Source organism: Pagrus major, chromosome 8 (assembly GCF_040436345.1).
Source record: "Pagrus major chromosome 8, Pma_NU_1.0".
In the NCBI taxonomy this organism is placed as follows: Eukaryota; Metazoa; Chordata; class Actinopteri; order Spariformes; family Sparidae; genus Pagrus; species Pagrus major.
The window spans coordinates 12178568-12192898 of NC_133222.1; the positions used below are offsets into that span (position 1 = coordinate 12178568).

Below are 14331 nucleotides of genomic sequence, written 5' to 3' on the forward strand. Positions count from 1 at the left end.
CAATGGGATTTATGAATTGATACACAATTATGATACACACATGTTTTGTTCAGCAAGATAACAACACTTTTATGACTTTTGAAGAATAAGGAGGGGAACTGTAATTGAAAACATGAAGAAAAAAGCACATGAAACTCAAAAATACCTACATTCTTAAGTGACGCTTTTATTCCAGTGCCAATACTCCAATACAAGTGTTTCAATGCCAATGTTTCCTTTTCCAGTTCATCTTTTTTCAATGCCAGATTTTAATATCACCTTTTTAGCCCAAGAAACTCAGGCGGTGGTTGCTAGGCAACGTTCGCGCCGCGGGTCGTTCCTGGTGTTTGCTGGGACGCCGCCGATTAAACATCCAGACTTTCAACACATGAGGTAAATAAGGATGATTTTCAAAACCAGTGTTCTCGTTTGAGTTAAGTTTAAGCTGGGAAAAACCATCAACAGGAAGTTTTACACCTGATTTTAATGCTCTGGTGCAGGTGAGTGCTGCAGCTGCAGGAAAGGTCCGAAATGTTAGCTAGCTAGCTTTACTAGTGAAACAACAACACTGTCACAACAGCTAGCGCTCTCAGCCTTAATAGTGTAACGTCAGTGGTTATGGCTCATGACAACTTCCATGGTTTGAATTTTCAGCCATGTTGTCACCAGCTAACTTAATATAAAGCACTAGATTCGTGCAGTTTTAGCCTCCTGTGGATTTAACCGCCACCTCTCTGGTCTTACAGTTGACCAGGTGAGTTAGCTGCGTGGCTAACTGCTTTTGTGATATCATATCAGGTTTTTCTGCAGCTCCCTCAAAGATGTGCCAAGTGCGTTAGGTATTTAGAGCATTACAGTGGTCTTTGTTGAAGTGGCCAGACAACTTTTTCAAGTGAAAAAGAAACCAATTTTGAGTAGCTAACAGCATTTCAGGAATTAGTTGGATTGTATATCATTTATATTTTGATTGATCACCAAGTTCAATAATTGTGACAAAAGAAAGTTAACAGCCATCAGTATCAACTAAATAATAACTAAATAATTTAGTAATTATGACTTTGTCAATCGAAACTTGTGTAAATAAATGAAATGCAATGTACTGCAAGATCTCAAACCCAAAAATGATCAGTCATGTAATTGATTGTGGATCGAGATAAAATGAAATTACAATGATCTTGATTATCAGTATCTACGTAAATTTAGCTGGCTTCGAGGATTTGCTCCTTTTTTACTCTGTTTTACATAATTGTAAAATTAATATCTTTTTGTTTTAAAGACTGAATGATTAGATTTAGTAAAATATACAACAGATGAATTGATAGTAAAGGTAGGTTCAGCCCTACCTTTCATACGCAAAGTCAAGTCTGCTGCTAAATCTGACTTTGATGCAATTATTGTTCTCAGTGAGACGTTCAAAATTAAAATTTTAGGTTCAATAGGCTAATTGTTAACTCTGTCATAAGCCTTAAGTCAGTTTATACTAACTTTAGTGTATACAAATGCTACTATAAAAACTTTTCCTATGACCAAGAGAGAGCTTTTCACATAGAGCAGTGCATTATGTCTGGATGCATTAACAGCTCTTTAATACGAGCAATGTTTTCTCAAGTAGTTGAACTTGTTTTCTTAATTCAGAGATAGTTATGTAGAAGGAAAAATTAACGGCGCTGCACCAAATAACATACCTCCTGCACTGCAGAAAAATCTGTGAGTGCCACTCGTTACTTATTCCACCTGTTATCTGCTGTGGTGTCTCCTGCCAAACTGTTTAAGAGGTGTTAAACCTGTTAGTGACATTTTTAGCACCTGTTTTTTCTTTCTTATGTAGGAAAAACTAAAAGACCGTACAAATGAGTAAGTATGTTATGTTTCGTACTTACATAATTTGCTGTTTTATATGCATGAACCATCCAAATTATCATTCAACAGGTTTTAAGTAATTTTAACATGTGGGCTAATAATATATTTGTGCATGCCTCTTATGTGGAATATTTTGTACAATTGTAAACACAGAAAAGAGTTTTTAGTAGTTAATTCTGTTTGCTTTCCTTAGACGAGCCCTCTGTTATAGACGGCCTGCTGCACAACCTCCCACCTCTACCCTCCAGTGAGCTAACTGACCCTCACGATGACGTCACCCTGCCCACGTTGGTCGAAGCTCTGCAGCACAGACACAGGATCAGACAGATGATGTTTGACGACTACAGCCAAGCAGGTGACTGCTCGCATTCCAGCTCAATCCTCACCTCTCAGCTTTCACAGTTACTTGAAAAGTACGATTTCTTGTCTTATGTCACATGTTCTTGTCCTGCATTTTATTTCAGTCGACGTGATGAACTCCATGCTTCAGGAACTGGACAGCAACCTTATTTCAAAAGACAATTTGATTCATGAGCAACATGGAAAACTGGTAGAGAAGGACAAAATCATCCAAAGCAACAAGTCGGAGATCAAACGCTTGAAGAATGGAACCAAAATGCAAGAATACAAAGTAATGGACAAAATCATTTGCCCCCCCCCTTAGAGATTGCTGGTTTGTAGATGTATATTTCAGCTTCTTAAATGTCCCACACTGTTCTATTCTAGATTGACATCCTGCAGAAAATGACTAAAATCTATGAGGATGATAAGCGTTCACTGGAACAGGAGCTGGAAACCAAAGAGCAGAGGCTACAGAGGGAAGTGTCTAACAATAGACGTATGGAGCAGCACATGCACAGTGTGGTCACAGGCACCAAGCTCAAGTGTGAGAAAGAATGTGTGAGTTACACCCTTATAATAAAGATTTGGAATGAAGTCGCCTTCTTTGTACTACAGGATTATTTGTTTTTAATGCTTCAGCTTTCCCAATGATCAATTATAGTCAGTGGTGTTGCACTTAAGCCTTGTGCCTCCTACTCTGCAGGACAGACGTGTTAATGCGATGCAGCTGGAGATGCAAAACAAGCTCTGGTTGAAAGATGAGAAACTGAAGCTGCTCAAGGCCATCGTGACAGAAGACAGGATTCCAGGTCATCCTGATCCTCCACCGTGTCAGATGCAGCCAAAGCAATGCCTCCCTGCAAAGAGATTGCCCTCGCCCACACCTGCTCCCTCACCCTCGCCTTCACCTTTGACCTCACCCTCACCTTCACCTTTTCCTGTATGTTGTGTTAACAATACACATTTAAAGCACCTGCCTAATTCCTGACAATGTGTCTGTGACTTAATATTATTAAATTTCAATTTAATCATTTGATGTACCCATCACAATTTCCTTCTGCTCATAACATGTCCTGAGATGTATTGTGTCAAAATAACATTTAATTATTATTTAATTACTTTGTACTAACTGTATCTAATCACGCATGTATGTAATAGTGAAGTCTCTCCAATTTGCTCCCCAGTGCCCTGTTGATTCTCCCCATGTCACACCAGTACCAGTCAGTCCCACCAGAGCTGAGGAGGTTGAAATGAACCCAAGGCCCGCCTGCCCCACCCCCTGCACCAGTAGCCCTTTGTCTGTGACGGACTGCATCTCTGCATGGGAGCAGCGGTCAGCCCAGGACAGCAGGCAGGGTCACCACTCCCCTTGTACGCCAACGAGAACCCAGTCCCCAGCAGGCTCCTCAGCCAGCCAGGCCAGGAGGAGAGCCATGTGTTTGACTAGAGAGGAAGAGAAGTCCAACTCCCCTCCATTAGATTTAAACCTAATTGAGAGAAGCTACAGGGTCAGTAATCAGTACCTCTGATTATGCATTAATGATTATTGTTATTATTTGGTTTTGCTCCACTAATCAGGTTAATGTTGGACACTTTTTCCCCAAATTGGGGTTCCTACAATTTAAGAGATCTGCAGCCAATTTCATGACAGATATCTTTGTCAGAATTTGATGTAATCCTTTGCCCCAGTTTTATGTGCATATGTTTTTTTTCCTTCTTTTGTAATTGCCTCCCTGCTCTGTAGACGATTACCCCAGTGCGGCCACTGCACCTCCACACCCGCTCTACTGCTGGGGAGAAGTGGGTGGACCATACGCCCTTGACCAGTATAGACTTGGGTACTGTTTTGCAGCCCATCATCCCACGTGCCATCAAGGTGTCTGAACCCAGTGAGAAGGCCCTGTCAAAGTGTGACAGATATGTGTTAACACACCAGGAAGTTGCCTCTGATGGCGAGATACAGACCAAACTTATCAAGGTAACCAATCTGCAACAGGATATTTGATATCTATCTAAAAGCAAATGCTTGTCTGATTATCAGAATGATTTGAAAGGTCACCACCAGTTTGTTCATGTGGACCAGTGACGCATTGGCACCCTTAAATTTATCATTCATTTGGGATACATTTCAGAACATATCTCTTCAGAGAATGTGGGCTCTGTAGGCTATTTTAATTTCACGTGTAATGAGCACACATACACAAAAAGTGCACCTGCTGGAGAATGGTACCCCATATGAGAAGGAGTGGAGCTTCTTCTAAGCTGCTTTGGCACTTTTCAGACTTGATATCAAGTCATAGAAGACTGAGACTGATCCTTCGGTCAATGGATTAAAGGGAAGCATGAGATCAATAGAGATGTGTCTTGAGAAAACAGGATATTTGAGATTGTAAATATCTACCTCCCAGGCAGGTGATCAAATTAGGTAATGTTGTCATCTCTGAACAGGTATTTCAAGCATTTAATGACTTTTCTGTCTGTCCTTGTATGTTACATCTTGCAAGAATGTTTTTTTTTTTTAAAAAAAAGGTGGTTAGAGACATTGGGGTTTGTAAAAGAATAAAGTTGGAGCTTCAATAATAAAAAATTGGCAGGCAACAAAAGTTTCAGGTAGCAGGCTTCAGCTAACCCGAGAACTAAGGAAATTCAAAATACAAAAACTGAACTAAGTACATGCTGGTGAGGCAAGACAATGGAGCAGTTCTGGAGGGCGAGCAGGGGGCAGGGCTGAAGAGCGCCACATAGGAGGCTAGTAGCGAAGGTGGATCCCCTCTGGAGGTTAGCGACATGGCTGGAGATCAGGACCAGAGTCTGGCAGCTGAATTGCAGTGGCTGAAGAAACAGTGGCTGGAGAGCGGTGAAAGGCCTGCAGGACTGGAGGCTGGCGATGGGGCCTTTCAACAAAAGACAGTCCAACTGCATTTTATTTGTAAAAAAAGAAGCAAAAAATACTTCAACTGTATTTTAATTGAGTAACACCTAATGATTATAGAATTTTGCCTTTGGATGAGCTAGTTAAAGACGGCTATTCACTCATACTTGCTCTTAATCTTTCAGGGTGACGTGATTAAGACCAGAGGAGGAGGACAGGCTGTCCAGTTCACCGACATTGAGACACTAAAACAGGAGTTCACAACAGGCCCAAGGTAGCAGCTACAGCCAGTTTTAATATATATATATATATATATGTATATAGATAGATAGATAGATAGATAGATAGATAGATAGATGGTTGTTCATAGTAATGATTTAACATGTTTATTGTCACTTTACTTTTGTGTCTGAAGCCGCAAAAGAAAATCTTTAGAAGGCAAACCTGCTAATGGAGATCGAGCAGAAGAAGACCGCACTGATGTGGAGTCGAGGGTAGGATGATATTATCTGATGAGTCTCCAATAAACTGCATGTGCATATGTCTCTCTGTTGGACTCTGACTTTACACGTAAATGGAAGTTAGGTGGTTCTTGTAGTTAGAACATTTTATAATGGCATCATCATTCAGATTAATGTAAAATTACCAACAGTTCAGTATAGATTCGGGTCCCAATTTGTCTTATGTTCGCAGTGCTCTGTGGCTGTAGAGATGAGGGCTGGATCAAACATGGGTCCTGGCTATGAGCATCAAAGGATCACTAAGTAAGCCATCATCTTTTATATACCAACAGTATAAACTACACATTTAGACGCCCAACACTTCCTCCCCTGCCTCACCTCAGCACACATTAAGGGAAAATAAAAATAAATTAAATGTACTACAAAGAGCATTTAACTGGGTATGAAACGTCGCACTTTAAAACTGATGCCTATACAGTATATGACCTATATAAGCAAACAAGACCATCAGTGAGAAGATTAGCTATTTCTGTGTAGTTATTCTTAACGTCTGCCAACGGGTCAGATTCCCCGAAAAATAACAACATTACGGGGGAAGGTTGATAATTTTGACTTCCTCAGCAAAAGTACTGTTAGCAAGCACCTGAATCTGTTCGCTGTAGGCTTGCATGTAACCTAGGAGTATAAACATAACTTAAACAAAGTTTTTTGGTTTCACAATCGTCATACTACAGTTATTGATCTTACATAGCCACAAATAGATACATGACCTCATTGCTATGCATCCTGAAAACAGCGTTCTTAAAAGACAAATCGTATTTTGGTACTGTATGTTGCATTTTTCAGCAGGGCTCGTACCAGAGAGAAAAATGTAATGATACAATTCAAAAGGAGTCATTCAACTGACTTGTCAGTATCTATCTGTGTCTGTGAGAGATAAAAATGTCTCAATATACAATAAATGTCTTTAAAGAACCTCAGTTTTTTAGCTTCACATTGTGCAGAGCCTCCTTGATCTAGCACACAGTATTTTTTTTTTATCTCTCTTCCCTTTTTACAGACGCAGGAAACGCTAAAAGCAGCCGCCAGCTGCTCCAGTGATCACTTCCCTCTTTCCTCACTTTGCTGTTGTGCAATAGTTTGAACTTTTTTTTTTTGTTAGCTCTAGTGCTAATATTTCAACATTTTCCATGTTTATATGTGCAAAAGTGTTTATACATGGGTCAGCAAAGCTACTTTGTAAACAATGTTATTTTGTATTTGAACCAATATAAAACAAGTGTTGTTTGATTCAGTCAAAGATGTTGACAAATATTTAGTTCCTGTGGCTCTGCTGCTGAAAAGAGTCTGAGTGCACATTTGTTACTTGGCGCATGAGAAGACATTGTGAATTGCTGCCACAATATTATTTTTTTGTTCAATGCATACTGTTTCTGTCTGTTTATTAATGAATGATATTGCACTTCCAATAGCATTTGAGCTTCTTTCACTAATAATCTCTGTTCTGCTCTCCTGCCTTCACTATTCACTCAGGAATAAAATTCCTTTGCAGCATCAGTTTGTTGTGTTTATATACACTGAGGAATACAATGCAAACATGTTAGTACGCTACATAACGCTGCAAGCAACTGGCACCAGGATGATTTGTGAACACTAGATGGCAGCACAGGACCACAGTTCATTATAAATCTTAAACACGGATTCAGCTGCACTGCAGGAGTACTTGAGGTATTAATACAGCTATGAAGTCATCCCTCATGCTGCGCTGTTCTGTAAGCATGTCAATGACAAGAAATACTGACTTTATGAATGTATCAGTGAAGACAAGCACAGATTTTAAGTGTCATCTGATAAATTTGGACAGCTTTGCTGCCGCAAGGACCAATTAAGCTTGAAAACTGCAGCAAATCTTTATCAAATGTCAGTGTCCAGTTTTGCCCTCTCTTGTCAGCTGAGCATCACCAGTCTAATGACCAGCTGAAGCCATTGGTACAGTCATCCAGGCTTCGAGTGGACAGTTGAAATCTCATCTACCAGCGGTCTGGCTGGGTTTCAATTGGAAAGCACTGGAGAGTGACTAACATGGAGTCTCTTGGAGAGGGTCAAGAGCCAAGAGCAACCAGTGGCCATTAAATTCACTCCTATGAGATATCGAGTGCTTTGCTTTTTGACTAGGCTCTGTTTGATGTGCTGCACCACACTATTATCCCCAGCTCCTCACTGCAAGCCCTCCACAACCAAGTGGCGTGAGCATTATAATGAAGTTATTATGAAACTCCTGTTGCACCCCTGATCAACATTACAAGGTTCAAAGAGACACTTGAAGAAAATAAATGAGAACTGCACTCAAAGGTCCGCAATAAGCATAAAACCAGGTCAGGGAATTCTGATGTTCTACATCCATCAGACCATCTCAGATTTTAAAAGAGCCAGCTAATCAACTCCTTGGTTTTGCTCAACATCAGCAAAACCAAGGAGCTGATTGTTGATTTTAGGAGGAAAAAAAAGGAGGCAAAGACACACACCTCTGTCTACATCAGTGGAGCTGACATGGAGAAGGTGAACAGCTACTGGTTCCTTGGCTTTACCATCACTGAGAACCTATCTTGGTCATCACACATCCCAACCCTGGTTAAAAAAAGTACAGAAAAGGCTCTACTTCCTTGGCTAAATTCCAGAGCAAGATGCTGGTCAACTTTTGCATAGGAGCAATATGAAGTATACTGACTGGAAACATCACAAACGGGAATAGTACGGTCCAGGACAGGAAGGCTCTTAAATTGATTAAAACCGCCCAGAACATCATGGTGACCCATCTATCAGTGACATTGGTGAAGACTTAAGAGCAGCTTCATTCCCCAGGCCGTGAGACTCCTCAATTCATCATCAACACTTTACTATTTCCAAAATAGATGGAGCAGGACTCAAACATTTATTTTTTTTAAACCTTTGTGATTTAAAAAAATGACAAAAAATGTACCTTGTAGCCTAATTGTAATGTTTTATAGACATTTTTGCTTGAATGGCTCTGGTAAAGAAGGCTTAAGCTGCCTTTTGACACAGGCAGGATGAAATAATTCTCACCAATCCATGATGCTGATGAAGACCATTCATAATTCAGTGGTTAAAATAGCACTGTCCTCAATCATACCTGGCAATTAACTGTATGCAATTAAAAGTACATCTTACTTTCATAATATGTTATTTTACCCGCTGACAGCTCATCAGCTAGCCTCTTTTTATCATTTGGGTGACAAAGTACAAGTATGTGAAATAATAATGCAAAATAAATGACTAAATTTCAGATTTTACAGATACATAAGTGGAAAGGTATAAATCTATTGTGGAAATACGTTTTCACTTTTAAACTTACACAATCATTTTAATAAAGTGCCCTATGAGTTTCCATATTTTTGTTTTTGGGAATTAAATATTTCTAGCGATGAGTGGACGTTTTGAAACAACATTTAGATCATGATGTAGGAAAATTCATTACATTTTACCCATTTTCTGCTTGCTGGTAAATTTCTAGACGTATGTTGCTTGGGAAATCAGGACCTTCGTATTTCTAAACTAAGTTCGTGCTCCACCGCACAGGGGTTCATTTAATTCATTCAGAAACGGGCGCTGTCTTTGGTCGCGGTATTAATGCGTCATCCCGTCGATTATGACGTTTTTAGAGAGCGGCGCCGTTTCAGACTGGAATGGGAGCTAGCGATTTTTCCCATATTTTGATAGTTTAATCCGTGAATGGCGCCGAAACAGGACCCGAAACCTAAATTTCAAGAAGGTAACAAGTTGTCTGTTTTCATTTCTGGTAGATCCGTGTTGTCAGGCAGTGCTGGAGTCGCCGGAGAGGTCCAAAATGTCAGCTAGCTTATGACCGAAACAACACTGCAGCCGCCGAACGGCTAGCATCGTTAGCTTTCATTGTTGTGGCACAAAACAGGTCTCGGTCATTTTTATGCGCTACGTTATTTAAATATCAAGCATTTTTCTTTACGGCAGACTGTAGCGTCAGCAGTAGCATGTGGCGACGCAAATGCTTTGAATTTTCAGCCCTGTTGTTTTTGTCACAAGCTAACTGAAAGCATTAGCTTCATTCAGTGTTAGCTCCTTATTGATTTCACCGCCCATCTCTCTGTTCTCACAGTTAGCCGAGTCCTAGCTGTGTGGCTAACTGCTGTTGTCATCTATCAGGCATTTCTGCAGCTCTTTCAATGATTCACCAAGTGCATTATGCATTTTGACTACGTGAGTGGTCTTTGTTGGTGTGGCCTGTCAACTTTTCTCATTAAAAAAAAAAAAATGTGTGTACAGTATTTCATGAATCAATTAGCATGTATATCATTTACTTATTTATTGGTTAATCATTGAGTTAATTAATTCCTTAAGAAAAAGACAAAAGTGGAAAGTCAGTATCAAGTTATTATCTAAATATTTAGTAATTCAAAGTCTCTTAAGTAAAATTTAAATTAACTTAATGCACTGCTAGTTCTCCAAACCAGATCATGGAGTACATTTCTTTATTATGACAGAAATTGTTAGTCGCTTAATTGATTGTGTATTGACCATTTAAAATAAAATGAATCAACAATGAGCTTGATTATCAGCATCCGTGTGGTTTAGTGTATAAAATGTTTTTGTCAATGTGAGGATTTTCTGCTTTTTCTCCGTTTTACATAATTGTAATGTGAATATCTCTGAGTTTAAAATATTAGATTATTAGATTTAGTAAAATATTCAACAGTTGAATTGATAGTTTGAGGTCTCCATGTGTGTCTAAAACTAATTGATAAACTTAGAAAGAAAGAAGTTTGAGACGTTAATTAGGTGTTAAATAAGGTGTAACCATTTTTAAGTCTATTAAAAGCCCTGTCATGAACCTTTAGCATGTGTGTGTGCAAGTAGTTCAGTTGTCTTTACACTTTAATTTTGTTTTACTTGGACTGCCCTTTGCTGACTTTAATTAACCAACACTCTGTTCAGGTGAAAGAGTGCTGTGTTTTCATGGGCCATTGCTCTACGAAGCTAAGGTAGGCTGCATTAGTTAGCCCGTACTCTGATCATGTGATCCTCCTCTGTGTCTCTAATATAAGAGGTTTTTGACAATGCTTTATGTCTCTGTTTGCAGTGTGTTAAGATAAACATCAAGGACAAACAAATCAAATATTTTATTCATTACAGCGGGTGGAATAAGAAGTAAGTTTTTGGTTCAGACAAATCAAATATTTAAGAGTTGTTCAGTGAAGATTTTCCAAGTGCTTGATTTCTGTCTTGGTGTTTTATCTCCCAGCTGGGACGAATGGGTTCCTGAAAGCAGAGTGCTTAAGTATGTGGACAGTAATCTGCAGAAACAGAAAGAGCTTCAGAGGGCCAATCAGTAAGTTCATTCTCTCTTTTTCAATCATAGTTTTTATGAACTTTAATGTTTACAAATTACACAATAATGACTTTTCTGATGAGCAAGGTCCATCGCAAGAGCAATCCAGACAAATGATGTTCTAATGGTGTTCTACGTGGTGAATATGGTGGAGAATAGAACAGAAATACGACGAATTAAAAAAATGACACAGTGCCTTATGTCTACATGCATTAACAACTCTACCGAAACATAACATATTTAGAGATGTAAACCAAGCGCAGTCTGTGTCCTGAAAGCTCCTGAAAACTGACTGACTTTATGAATAATATGTTCTTATGTAATTGATCGTGTTTTCTTTTCTTAATTCAGAGACCATTATGTAGAAGGAAGAATGAGGGGTGCTGCGCCGAATAAGAAGATACCTCCTGCACCGCAGAAAAATGATGTGTGAGTGCAAGTAATTTCTTATTTTGCTGTGGTTCCTGCTGTGGTGTGCCAAACTGCTCTAGAGGTGTTACACCTGTTAATGACTTTCTTTTTTTAATTTTAATACCTGTATTTTTTTCTGTTGTAGGAAAACCAAAAAGAACAAACAAAAGAGTGAGTATATCATGTTTTTCATTTCCATAATTATCACTGTTTTCATGCATAAATCCTCTAAATTATCACTTAGCTGGTTTTTGCACAAGTGTGTTTCCATCGTCATTTCCACAGAAGCTGTGAACGATCAAGAAAGTAACAGCATAATCAGTGTCACAAGACTAGAATGTTTATTGAATATGTTTCTGTCTGTGCAGCTCCTGGTGCAGGAGAAGGGACGAGTTCAGGAGGAGATCCAACCCACCCTCCTCGAAAGAAGAGGGCACGTGTCGATCCAACAGTTGAAAGCGTAAGTTCATAAATCTACCTGCTGCTTTTAGTACTGATATTTCTGGTTGGGGGTTTCTGATGTCAAATCATGCTGAACTGCACTGAAAGTAAGCAAGTAAATACTTTAATTCTCTGTCGTTGCAGCTGTATAGTGGAAACATTAAATGTGTAAACATTACGATAAAAAGCTTCTTTTCTGTTCCTGTCTGCTCAGGAGGAAACCTTCATAAATCGAGTGGAGGTTAAAGTAAAAATCCCAGAGGAGCTGAAACCGTGGCTTGTGGATGACTGGGACCTAATTACAAGGCAAAAACAGGTCAGTAACCATTGAAAAATTTAAGATGAACCCTTTCACTGCATTTAATCCATTGAGATTGTCACCTGTATGTATAACATTTCCAAAGTTAATTATTTGTGCGTCCTTTCATTTTATGCCATCAGCTTTTCCACCTACCTGCCAAAAAGAACGTCGATGCAGTCCTTGAAGATTATGCAAACTACAAGAAATCGAGAGGAAACTCTGACAGCAAGTAAAGATACACTGTTACTTGTCATTTTCTCTCTTCACATTTACTCAGCTGTCGTACATTATGCAGGTGATTCAATAACATGACTTGCTATAACTTGTTTTTCCTCTTCTGCTCAGAGAGTTTGCCGTGAACGAGGTGGTTGCTGGTGTACGGGAATATTTCAACGTCATGCTTGGGACGCAACTTCTCTACAAATTCGAGAGGCCGCAGTACGCGGACATCCTGGCCAACCACCCAGATACATCTATGTCTCAGATCTACGGCGCTCCTCACCTACTCAGACTCTTTGGTAAAAACACACCTGCACAACGTTACATTAGAAAAAAGCAGTGGGCGTTATAAACACAGATGTGGAGTACGGTCACGGTCATAAAGTAGAAGTAACAAAATTAGGTATGAAATGCTAACATACTAGTTGGTTAAAAGATATTATTTTTATAAATGAACAAATTTAAATTGCACGTTGAAATAATTTGCACATTGCACTGTTAAGATGTTAATATTTTTTCTGACAGTGTTTAACCTTGTAGACTAAATTGTGCTTAATGTTTAACTCTTTCCTGACTGTTTTCATCTAGAGAAAACCTGATGATGGTCTAAGTACCGAAACGTTGTTGTCATTAAACTTAATTGCAAGTGAAGTAGACAGTGTGCGGGAGTCTTTTTCCTGATTTTGTCGACCTTGGTCTCCTACGCACCTGTCGATCTTAAGATGTGCAAAAGCTGCACTCTGTACATGAAAAAAATCTCAGTCGCATCTAGTAGAGCTACCCAGAATAGACACTCAAAATAAGAGCAAGCCTGTTTCTTTTAACTTTTAACTCCTTTTGCACGGATAAATATCATCTGAACCTACGCTACCTGTGTTCTGTGCTGTTATAAACACTTGAATGACTTCTTTCTCTGGATCAGTTAAGTGGAAATATTGAAGGAGTTTTCTAGTAATTATAAATAAAGACGAGGCTGGAGGTCATGTGGTGTGTAATATTCTGTGTTTGTTTGGTTTTCAAAGTGAGGATTGGAGCCATGCTTGCGTACACTCCCCTGGATGAGAAGAGCCTTGCACTGCTGCTCAGTTATTTACAAGACTTTCTCAAGTGGGTATTCACAAAACTGTTACTAATAAGGCTCGTATTTATCCGCCTGCAGCACAAATGACAATATTGTTTCTCCGTTCCAGGTATCTTGTAAAGAACTCTGCGTCGCTCTTCAATGCAAGTGACTATGAAGTTGCTCCTCCAGAATACCACCGCAAGGCAGTCTAAGGTTTTTTTTTTATTCAAGGATCTGAAGCCTTTGTAAAGTTTGGAGACGACATTCTTACCAGTCAAAAGGATGTGATTTCACAAAAAAGCCTTTTGGAGAACGGATTGTGCGAGATCTGTCGATTTATTAAGGAAGAATCAGAACAAGATGTCACACTAATCCCAGGACAAATTCATTTTCTTTCATGTGGAAAGCTGCTGAGTACGCTCTTCCTGTATTGGTATGTTTTTGAGTACCACTTTTTAGTTTCTATGATGCTCGTTTTTGTCCAGTGTTTACCAAGATCTTTTGAAAAGGAATTTCATCATGATTATTTTTGTTGTTTCCCGTTTTGGTTCAGATGCTGGCTAAATTTGTCTTGTAGGCTGTCATCATTTTCTAATAAAAGTCTTTTCATTCTCAAATTGTGGGTCAGTCTTTGTTTTAGAATTTGATGTCCTTCTATTCATCTCCAGAGGAATGAAATTGCTTGTTACTGACAGCAGTCGGTTGTGCTAACACAGAATAAAAGAGTTTTTTTGGCTTAAATCTCCTGTTTTCTTTTAATAGATGTTTCAGAGAGCAGGAGACTGCTCATTATATGCTAGCTTTTGATAAACAAATGTTAGAATCCAGTATTTCAATAAAATCCAATTAAATGCTTAAAATTCAATGAATAACAATTACTCAGTCTTTAAACCTTTTGAAAATTGGATACATAAAATCTCAAAATGCTAAATTAAATAAATGCTAATTAGAATTTTAGAAGAGAGCTTGGAAAAGGCGAGAGGTTTAACACAATAATGT

The 14331-nt window shown here is 38.9% G+C and overlaps 2 protein-coding genes across 2 annotated transcripts; both read left to right on the top strand.

Moving 5' to 3' along the window:
- Positions 1 to 308: 308 nt before the first annotated feature.
- LOC141000912 (kinesin-like protein KIF23) lies at positions 309 to 5821 on the top strand. Its single transcript, XM_073471799.1, has 11 exons — positions 309 to 372; positions 1808 to 1833; positions 2033 to 2194; positions 2304 to 2470; positions 2566 to 2739; positions 2885 to 3121; positions 3366 to 3689; positions 3926 to 4159; positions 5239 to 5327; positions 5469 to 5547; positions 5747 to 5821. The coding sequence occupies exons 2-11, from the start codon at positions 1830 to 1832 to the stop codon at positions 5819 to 5821; spliced, it is 1545 nt and encodes a 514-aa protein (XP_073327900.1). The 5' UTR covers positions 309 to 372; positions 1808 to 1829.
- A 3370-nt stretch (positions 5822 to 9191) lies between these two features.
- Positions 9192 to 13949, top strand: morf4l1 (mortality factor 4 like 1). Its single transcript, XM_073472082.1, has 12 exons — positions 9192 to 9304; positions 10504 to 10550; positions 10649 to 10716; positions 10811 to 10897; positions 11249 to 11326; positions 11454 to 11479; positions 11677 to 11768; positions 11964 to 12065; positions 12191 to 12279; positions 12396 to 12568; positions 13292 to 13376; positions 13460 to 13949. The coding sequence occupies exons 1-12, from the start codon at positions 9265 to 9267 to the stop codon at positions 13542 to 13544; spliced, it is 972 nt and encodes a 323-aa protein (XP_073328183.1). The 5' UTR covers positions 9192 to 9264; the 3' UTR covers positions 13545 to 13949.
- The last annotated feature ends 382 nt before the right edge of the window (positions 13950 to 14331 follow it).

Coding starts and splice junctions, on each gene's coding strand:
- morf4l1 (XM_073472082.1), top strand. CDS start 9,265: ATGGCGCCGAAACAGGACCCGAAACCTAAATTTCAAGAAG. Junction 9,305..10,503: donor GAAACCTAAATTTCAAGAAG/GTAACAAGTTGT, acceptor CACTCTGTTCAG/GTGAAAGAGTGCTGTGTTTT. Junction 11,327..11,453: donor GCACCGCAGAAAAATGATGT/GTGAGTGCAAGT, acceptor TTTCTGTTGTAG/GAAAACCAAAAAGAACAAAC.
- LOC141000912 (XM_073471799.1), top strand. Junction 5,328..5,468: donor GAGTTCACAACAGGCCCAAG/GTAGCAGCTACA, acceptor TTGTGTCTGAAG/CCGCAAAAGAAAATCTTTAG. Junction 5,548..5,746: donor GCACTGATGTGGAGTCGAGG/GTAGGATGATAT, acceptor TTATGTTCGCAG/TGCTCTGTGGCTGTAGAGAT.